Raw genomic sequence first — 10,362 nt, 5'->3', positions numbered from 1 at the left:
AATAAAGGCACTAAGCTCTTTTGTAATATCGTTTAACAATGTAATATTGTAAACCATTTTAGACACTTACTCATCTCCAATGAGAAACCGAGCCAACAAACGAACGAGGATAAAAAACAAATCCTAAATCAAGCTTTTAGGATTTTACTTTTTAGCCATAATCACCATATATAACCATTATAGGGTGCATCCAACCTAAATTGTACGGAATACATAAAATCACCATCCCCTCCATGACGAAAAGTATAGGTTACAAATAGGATGATAATGGAATCCAGATCCTACAGACCGGATATGGATTGCAATATCTTAGACCCAGTGGATAAAGATATGGATATGGATTGTATGGTCGAGATCCAGATCCTACTCTTGAATCCATTTTTATTTCATTTTCTAAAATAATAAGTTAAGTTAAACAAAATATTAAATTATATGCTTTGTTTTTGTAATATATTTTCATAAATCCAATATGATTTTTACTAATTAACATTTTTCGGTTAAAAGAAATATTTTTTAGTGTTATTGTAATTTAATAAGACTTTATTTTCATGATTTTAAAATTTTAGCTTCATTATTTGTATCTAATAGAGAAAAATATTAGATTGCATTGCAATAAAATCCAAAAATTAATATTTTCATATCTTAAAAGAAATTTTCTTTTACTATCAAAAGGATATGGATAGATCCTGATCCAGTCCAAATCCCGCGGATCGGATATAAATATGAGAATTTCACATCCTGTAAATATGGACCAGATCTGGATCCTATCCATATCTTATCCATTGCCATCCCTCTGAACTTTCCACGAAGAGAGGGCTACTAGGAAACAAACTAATGCAAAAGTCTTTGGTAATCATAATAACTCATAAATCATGGTACTTTTAACAAGATAATCTGAACAATAACCGAATTAAATTAAAGTCGCAAATATTACAGTAGTTATTTTTTCTAAAGGGTTTAAACTCTGTTAAGAGGCATCTACTCAATTTCAATGAGTACAGGAGAAACCCGGGGTTGGCCTTCTCTGTTGAGTAAAGCAGGTGGTAAGTCGCCTCGCAGAATCTGAACTTTGAACTTGAGTGATGTAACATGAGTTGACATGAGCTCAAAGAGGCAGACATCTCCGAGATTGAGCATGTTGTCCTTGACAAATGCCTTCCAGCCGCTGCCAAATCTTCTTTGGGAGTATTGACTACCATAGAATTTCATATGCCAGCTCCTGCTACCGCGACTGAGTACCATTGGGACGGCCGCCTTATTCTTAGGAAGCAACTCCGCAAACTTTGCTGGGATCGGCTGGTATTAACAATCCAAGTTCAAGAAATTAGCATTATATTTATTCATCAAGGGCCTTAATGGCTCTCGCAAATAGCGTGGTAAGGGGTTGAATGAATGAATGCGACATTCACTACAAGAAAACAAGACAAGGGCGACTAAAGAAGGCGACTGATTTCAGTTGCCCTTCTAAATTTAGCGACTGAGAACAGTCACCCGGACTTGCATTTCATACGGATATTGTGATAAGATTCCCTAGTCGCCAAATTGGTTTGGCGACTGTGTATACAATTGCCTGCTTTAGACACCTTTAACAGATATTCTTGTAGTGATTACTCTGCGTTAATAGCAGAGGAAATCTGTTTATAGACGACCCATAGTAGAAATTGAGTCGAGAATTGTATCAAATGGCTTTTATAAATAACTTCAAGAGAAAGTGTGAGGGGGTAAATAACAATACCAAATGACCCTGGTTGAGATGTGATTTTGATATAGTCATATGGAAAAATGGTTCTCCTGTAAGCGGCTCGACCTCATCTTCATCCAAGCATACAATTGCAGTAACGGGTTCAGGTGCCTTTTCTTGATTCATTGTTACAATATATCCTCCCTCTTGTTTATGCCTGATAGAAAAAGTAACACGGAAATATCAGTGTTAACTTCGATAATTACTCGACCTCATAACAACAAATAACAAACTCGATACAGCGACTTGTCGCCTGCCTAGTAAGGTTTGTTATTTGTACTAAGAACTAGATCAACTACAAAAATGAACTGTGAATGGCACAAGCTTAACAATTGTAGTATGAGTTAGTGCCAGTGTACAAAAACAAACATTTGCCTAGTAAAGTTTCGGCCTGTCGATTTCATTTACGACGTATTAACCTTCTCTCAAAACCTCCAAGTTCTAACATTTACTTCCTCCGTCCCGGTCATTTGTTGTCCTTTGGTTTGGGCACAAAGACCAAGGAAAGAGGAGAGGGTCAATTACTAAATGACATGTGGATGAAATTGACTGTGAATGATCTAGTTGTTCATTAAATGCAATCCTAAAATAGAAATGACAACAATTGATCTTAAGACACCCAAAATGGAAAAGGACAACAAATGACCGAGACAGAGGGAGTACAAAATATATAAAATTATACTTCCTCCGTCTCATTCATTTATTTACATATGCTGGGATGGAGGAGGGAGTACTTAAAACTTCTAAAATTATAAGCTTTCATTCATTTCATTCTCATACGTTTGTTCAAAATATGTAAGAGAAATTTCGAACAAACATATAGAATTAGAACGAATAAACGGGGCAGTGAGAAATGGAGACGAAAGTAAGTATATAACAAGATCATATGAAACATCATAAACTTTAGAAAAAAGAAATAGAAAGATGAAGGGCAAACCTGAAGTTGAAGAGTGAAATTTGGAAAATGAAAGTTTGATGTCTGAATTGTAGTACGTTAGGTAAAACTGCAAGTTTGTTGTGCGAGTATCTTTACCATATCCATGCAATTATTGCTGACTAGTCTTAGCTTAGGTAGGGCTGTTCAAAATTTATACTCTCGAGTCGGACCGGTCTTCGGGTCCTAATTTTCCGGGGATATGGTATTTGGTCTGATCTGGTGCGGCTTTGGAAAATACTTATTGAGTTAAAAATAGAATAAAAAATAAAATAAAATAAAAAGATAATCCCAACCCTTAAACTGGACCGGACCGGTTGTCATCGGTCCGATCTACATGTCCAAATTTTCCGGAGATTCGGTCTATGAGTTTGCCCACCGGTCCGGTTAAGAACATAATAGAAATTGAGTCTAGAATTGTATCAAATGGCTTATATAAATACGCCAAGAGAAAGTAGTACCAAATGTCCGTCCATGGGTGAGATGTGAATCATATTCTGACTCATCAGCATAATCCCCCTTATGCCTGATAGGAAAAGAAACACAAAGATTTCTTCAACTTCGATAATTGAGGTTGCCAGGATTTGAACCCGTGACCTTCGATCTCACTGGCTCTGATACCATCATAGATGAACCATCTCAACCAAAACCTTAAGGTGATGGTTGAGGCCCAACTATTATAAATATTCCTATTAGTACCAACGAAGCACAAACCAACACGAGATGCAGAATTTAAATTGGAATATATACTACTACCCATCAGCAGTATGAGCCAAAAGGTCATACTTAGTAGACAGAGTAAAAATCAAGAAGCTTTTCAGGAATTGAAAATTTGTAAAGCATGGATTTGTTTGAGGGCTGGTTGGTGTTTCTAAGTATTTGAATAGTTAACCTAGGTTACTCAGACACTGCACTTGGGTGCCACGACACTTCAATTTAGACCAAAAGTTGAAAACTTTGTCCTAAACTGATGTACCAGACACTCCGACACAGTATCAGACACGACTGTTTAACAGAATTAGTTTGGATTAGTTTAGTTTTGTATTTATGTTTCAAAGAAGACTGTTTAACGGAATTAGTGAATTAGCCGCCTGATGCCTCTAGACAGTGAATTAGCCGCGGTCTCTCTGCTTCTGAACAAATATAGGACATCCATCTATCTCCGTGTCTAATAAAATATGTACTCCTGTTGAATATAGTAAGTTCAATCAACCAACATTTTTCAAGTACAATGGTAGCGTGAAAAAACCACATACTCCATATCAGTTAAAGTGTGCCTGATAAGCCTCCGGTCCTTCAGTTACAATCAATGGTTGCGTGAAAAAACACATACTCCATATCAGTCAAAGTGAAAACAAAACAGTGTCCCAGTTTCCGCGGTTCCACATTTTTGTAAGTGTTATATATCCATACAACAGATGCTTTATTGTGAAATCGGTTCCCACCTCCTCTCAGAAATGGTGGCCGTATGCCAAAACAAAGAAAACTGTTCAGATGGTAAGTCTACTATTTGACAATCATGCTTTAACTTCATGTTTTTTTGTTTTTTAACTTCGTGTTTTAGTCGTGCAGTTTCTGACACGTTTTTTTTTTTTAAGCGATGATGGATAGCGTTACGACGATTATGATTTATGAAGGAACTAAAGTGTAGAAATTTTTTCAATGCTTCACTAGCTTTATCAAAACCATTGTCGATTCCAGGCCTCCAGGGGGACTCCTGGAAGAAACAACTACTTCAGCAACTCGATCGTCTATATAAAAATTACGCTGAGGTGAAACATTTGTCTGTCTAAGACAAGAGACCAATACAATTACAAACATAATCCGACAAATACTACATTCGTTTACACTTCAATTCTTTCAAAGTAGATTACCTCTACCAATGTGATTAACGTTTCACTCGTTCATAGGGATACCAGAATGTCATACGAATTAGAGGGTTTGTTACCATCTCTACTCGATCATCTTCAATCTACTGCAATTTTAGTATCTAAATCTCGAATTCACTATTTTATAGTGATGTAGCGATTAGTTCCATGCTTGGCCCAACGATCTTTGAGATCAACAGGATTTGACAGATCATGGCCCTCAGCTGCTAGCCGGCTCAACAATTTGCTGAAGGCACTTCCACTCATCTTACGCCCACCAACACGAGCATGTCTTTTATTGGGAACGGCCGGTAATGGGTACATGGACATAGTCGTCGTGCAGCATGACGACTGCCACCCTCCATTTCCCCATTTGTAGCATTGTCGGTAGATTCCCGTGCAAGAGCAAACCGGGGGTGCCATAGTTGTCTCATCAAATGCTACTTGGTTCAATCCAAGATCCGGACCCTTCCAATCAGGCTTCCACTCTTGAGAGTCGGAAAATAGCAGTTTATTCAAGTCCTCGCCTTCCTTCTTCACCTTACGGCCGGATTTGGCAGCCTTCTTGTTGGGGGACATTGCATTGGGGTCCTTGGGGCGTTTGACTTTGCGGGATTTTGCATTCTCAGGAGAGACAGCTGTCAAGGGGACTGCCTCAGGAGCCGTAACATCTCTTTCATCATAAGATGTTTCGGCCTCATGCTGGTGTGGGTGGTGCATTTGCTTCATGCCTCTTGAAACCTGAGATCCTGGTGGACAAGAGTTACTGCCATTGACTGAATTCTGTCGGAAGTGCAGTGCAGCTAGAGCATTATCCCTTTCGATAATGGCTTCATCCCTTTCCTGAATAGCAGTATCTCGCTGCATTATTGCCAAATCTCTCTCTTCACAGGCCTTGTTCTTTTCATTTATTGCCATGTTTCGCTCTTGGATAGCAGCATCTCTTTCGGCCATTATAGACATTATATGTTTCATCGACTGTGGCTGCTGCATCAGCCACTAAGACAGTAGCATTGAGATGACTAAGTCAGAAACCGAACAACAAAACTGCCAAGAAATATGACAACGGGTTAAATTTGTCAAACAAACAAAATCAATGCAACCCTACCTGACTGTGTGCTGGTTTATACATCTCTGGCTTATGCCTTCCGTTTTCACGATGCCCGCCTTCGTCCATTCTAAATCAGAAACAGACAGGAACCAAGCGACTTACAGACGTTGCTACTTACAGCCTTATGTGACCAGCTGTTTTCTACAGCGTACTGCAAGCAGAACATAAGCAGGAAGATAAATTAAAAAGGAAGGAATGATTTATACTCCGTACATTAATAATACGTAGTAGTACACATACACACGAAAAATACGGAGTAAGTAAAAGACAGTATCAGAAATGAAATACCTCAGCTAAATGTTTTTTGGCCAGACATCATAAGTTCCTGACCTGCATTGCAAGGCACGATATCAAATCAATGTAAGCAATTTTCACAAAATTGGTCCGTCATGAGATACCTCAACGGCTAGAAGTAAATTCTCACTAGACATTAACCTCATACGTGACATTAGTTGTTGTTTTCCTCCAGAACACGGAAACAAAACAATCACACACTAGAAATGATTTCTAACCTCGGCATCTGGTCAAAGTTTGACTATTATTAACAATAAAAAATTCGAAAATTTTGATGCATGAACATAACTCATGGCTCTAGTGCTCTACCCTGTAATAGCAGTTTACAGAAATTCAAATCTGATACCATACCCAGTCGAGAAGATCAACATTTTGGATCCGTCAAAGAATAGCAGACTCACTTGGATATTATGTTACTTCGACTCTTCACTTTTTGTACCGTACCCGTGTCGACATGACACGACATGGATATGACCATATGGGTATGAATTTCATACCGACACTTATTAGTCCGACAGTTCTCGTGAAAAGACTTAACCACTGAGGCTCGCAGCACAAAAGTAGAGGAAGAGGGGTTTATAAGGCATTTAGTAATTAGTACTATATTAAATAATTTTAAGTCTTATTTGTTGTACTTCTTTCCATTATACTTAAAAAAATTGGAATATTACAAATTTAAAAGTGTATTTTTGCATTGAAGACGTGTCCTGGCACCCGTGTCCTTATTTTAGAACAGGATCCCCATGATAGTTATGCCGAATCCAACACTTGAATATGTACCCCGTATCCGACACTAATACCCAAGTCAGGTTATCATAGCTTAGACATACGGCAAATGAGAGGAGAAGTTTAGAAGATGGTGAGAAATGTTACCTCAATCATAGAGGTTCTCCAGCAACAAATACCTGCTCACATGAAAAAATACGCATTTAGACGTATAAAAAATGTTATCAAACCGATTTCAACGCAATCACTGCCAAGTTTCTGAAAACATTCATACCCATCAAGGTTTCACACATATTCACATAACTGGAAATGCAAACGAACATAATGAAAACAATTAGTACTGGCCGAAATAGGAACAAAAGAGTGTGACATACAGAGGCACCGATGTACAGCTTCAAGAAAAAGCTACACACAAAGATGATACACAGAAGAACCGCAAAGAGAGATGTACAAAAAACAGTGATACAAATGCCGTGGTGTTTAAACAGACACATAGATTTTACGAATCTACATAACAAATGAAGACGGAGACAAATAAACATGACCATCCAAGTCCTCCCTACCATGTAACAGAATTGTGACTTGTGACTGACCTTCGCTTTGCTTACTCATTATTGATATACCAGTCATTCGTACAAATCTACCTAACAAATGAAGACGGAGACAAATAAACACAACAACCCGCCTCCGTCCCTACCACTTAACAAATTTGTGACCTTCTCTTCCCTTCGCTTACTCCATTATTGATAAACCAGTCATTAGTATCCATTATCCAATGCAAGATTTCCCATCAAAATTTCCATTCAACAATGTCGATCACAACTAATAATCGACATTAAGCAAGCTTTATACCCTCTCAAGTCTCAACTCCCTAACAAAACTCAAGCAATCCGCCACATCAAGCACAAGCTTCAACAACTCCATTAAACCTTTATGGACTTTCTTCCTACAAGACCAAAACCAACTTAATTCTACCACAATCAAACCTTCCCCGTTATCTAATCGGCCACATTACCACAATCAAACAACACTCAAGAACTCCAACTTCATACAACTAACAAATTCTTGCATTTTCTAATTCAAATCCCAAATTAATACATCTATCTACTAGACTACAACTACAATGTGAGTAAACCAAAGTCATCCCAACTAATCCAACTATCCAAATCACAAAACCTATAAACAAAACCCACCATTAATTCAATCACAAATTCTTATGACGATACTCACAATCGATTTAAATAATACAAAACCCAAAACTACAAAAGTAAGCACAAATTTAATAAAATAATTATAAAAAAATCCACCAAAATGAACTCAGGTCAAACATCCATCCATCCATCAACAGATTTACAATCAAGCATATAAAAATAAACCCACAAATTAAAAAAAAAAATTAAAAAATTAAAACTCAAGCAAAATAGAAGCTGAACCCATTAATGCTGAAAAAATAGCAAAATCAAGCAGAAAAGTAAAAGAAATAATAATCAAAATAAAATAAAATCAAAGCTTACCAAAGCAAGAAGGAAGTGAGTGTGTAAGAAAGAGAAGAGAGAGAGAAAGCAAAAACCCTAAATCAAAGGATTGGGTGAAATAAAAGATCTGTGGGTAGATTGGAAATTATGTAAGAAAACAGGAAAAAGGAGAGAAAAGAGAGAGAGAATATAATAAAAATAGTAAAATGTGGACTACTAGTAAATGAATGAAATTATGGGATGAACAGTTGGGGTGATGGTGGGGCAAAATTCGTTGACAGTGAAAGAAAAGTGAGGGAAAGATCGTCTTACAGTATGAGATGGTGTTTTATTTATATAAATGTTTACGGAAAAATATAATTTTACAGAGGAAATGAATATACAAAATATGTGATTAAACAGTTGGGACTTGGGGTGGTTGTGGGGAAATTTGTTGACGGTAATAGAAGGTCTAAAAGTGGAGGATTGTTTTACGGTATGACGGTAATATAAAAAATTTTACGAAAAAATAATTATAGAGAAATTAAAATACAGTGAAATTATGGGGTGAACGATTGGGGTGGTGGTGAAAATTGTTGCTGATAGAAAGAGGATATAAATGGTAGGAGTGTTTTATAGCGTGAGACAGTTTTTTTATACGGGATATTTTATTTATGAAAAATTCTTAGTTCCTTCGAGAGGATTATTAATGTGTCCTCCCTAATTAATAAGTCATCATGTCTATATTTGTCTTATACTCCGTATTTACTTTTATATTTATTGCTTTTAAATAGCCATGAATACATCTTATTTACTAGAAAAGACTTATTAATGGTCCTCCCAAAGGACCTAAAAATTTTTCTTTATTTATTTGGAGGAACACAAATATGTGTGTTATGTCCCACATTCTTTGTCTGGTTAAGTGTGTTGTTTTATAACGTGGTTTTACAAGTCACCCTCTTTACTTTGTTTTGTTTTATTTTGTTTGGTTTTTAAAATTTCATCTTTTTCAACAGTGTCTTTTGGTTACATTTTTTAATGGTGTGTTTTTTATGCTTTTTACTGTCTTTTTCTTTTTTTCACTGTTGCTGACATTCAGTGGATTTGTGTCATTTTTTAATACCAGGAAAAGGGGTGTGTTTTTGCACAGAATCTCATTCACAAAATCTCATTAAAGACGCGCACTATCCGTCACAAGTTGAAGACGGATAGTGCTCCTCTCACAATATGAAATTGGCAATATCCATGGGGTGCTCCATTTGCTCTCCACTTGCCTTATTGTGAGAGGAACACTATCCGTCTTCAACTTGTGACGGATAGTGCCCGTGACAAACAAGACCAATTGCAATATCTAATACACTTTGATTGTGATATGAGTTGTTGGTTACAAACTTACAAGTTACAATTGTTTAGGACTTAGGAGTAGAGTGTTATGAATTGTGTATTCAATCATTGCTTATTGTAAAGGAGTCAGCTCATTGGTACTATGTCACATCGTGTTTACATTTTTTATTACCGTGATAAAATGAATTAGTGAATTACTAGATGAACAAAACCCTGAAACTGCGACCGAGACTGGGAGTTACGAACAATCACTATAAATTTGAATTCGCAGTTGTAATATCTCTTTAACTCCGTACACACCCTAAAATTCTATCACTAAAACATTCACTCATTTCAATGATACTCTACCCTGCTGATGTAATGACTAAGTTATACGAAGTACTATATGTTAAGACGATTTTCATGCCGTCGAAACATTATGTTATATACAGGGGCGGATCCAGGATTGAGAAGTAGGTTGGGCTAGGTTGACATCCGTGGTGATTAGACATGTGAAATGGACAACCCGTATAATTGGAGTTGCACACATACTGACATAGTTGCACTTACGAGTGATGGCACAACCATTTTTTTTGGGATAATTACAGTATAAAAATTATCTTATTAAAATATATGATTAAATATTACAAAATACGGAGTATATGCTTGTTTATAAATTTATCTTCAATTCTTTTCAATGATACAAGTACCGTTATTCTAGTAAACATTTAACAACCATAGTAAAAAAAGAAAAAAAAAACTAAATATCTCAAGGTTGTTTAAAATACAATATTTTTGTATTCTTAAAGATGTGGATGTCCTTTGTCAAAAAAAAAGATGTGGATGTCTCGAGGTAGTGATCCCTCAAAAAAGGAAAAATTAAAAATGACAGTTGTGGGTTTTGAACCACT

The 10,362-nt window shown here is 36.5% G+C and overlaps 2 protein-coding genes across 3 annotated transcripts; both read right to left on the bottom strand.

Annotated features, from left to right (window-relative positions):
* Positions 1-832: 832 nt before the first annotated feature.
* Positions 833-2,760, bottom strand: LOC141658587 (B3 domain-containing protein Os06g0112300-like). Its single transcript, XM_074465512.1, has 3 exons — positions 2,679-2,760; positions 1,736-1,898; positions 833-1,296 (listed from the first exon to the last, which is right to left on the bottom strand). Exons 2-3 carry the CDS (start codon positions 1,865-1,867, stop codon positions 979-981), a joined length of 450 nt encoding a protein of 149 aa, XP_074321613.1. The 5' UTR covers positions 1,868-1,898; positions 2,679-2,760; the 3' UTR covers positions 833-978.
* Positions 2,761-4,409: 1,649 nt separating this feature from the next.
* Positions 4,410-8,454, bottom strand: LOC141586349 (protein BASIC PENTACYSTEINE6-like). Of its 2 annotated transcripts, none has more exons than XM_074407542.1 (5): positions 8,189-8,454; positions 6,822-6,853; positions 5,943-5,984; positions 5,652-5,805; positions 4,410-5,542 (listed from the first exon to the last, which is right to left on the bottom strand). In XM_074407542.1, exons 4-5 carry the CDS (start codon positions 5,718-5,720, stop codon positions 4,682-4,684), a joined length of 930 nt encoding a protein of 309 aa, XP_074263643.1. In that variant the 5' UTR covers positions 5,721-5,805; positions 5,943-5,984; positions 6,822-6,853; positions 8,189-8,454; the 3' UTR covers positions 4,410-4,681. The 2 variants fall into 2 exon arrangements, with proteins under 2 accessions (XP_074263643.1, XP_074263644.1); XM_074407543.1 differs by having other exon boundaries at positions 5,652-5,710; positions 8,189-8,367.
* Between the last annotated feature and the right edge of the window lie 1,908 nt (positions 8,455-10,362).

The sequence above is a fragment of the Silene latifolia genome, chromosome 6, assembly GCF_048544455.1.
Source record: "Silene latifolia isolate original U9 population chromosome 6, ASM4854445v1, whole genome shotgun sequence".
NCBI lineage: Eukaryota > Viridiplantae > Streptophyta > Magnoliopsida > Caryophyllales > Caryophyllaceae > Silene > Silene latifolia.
This window is presented reverse-complemented; position numbering and strand designations above follow the sequence as displayed.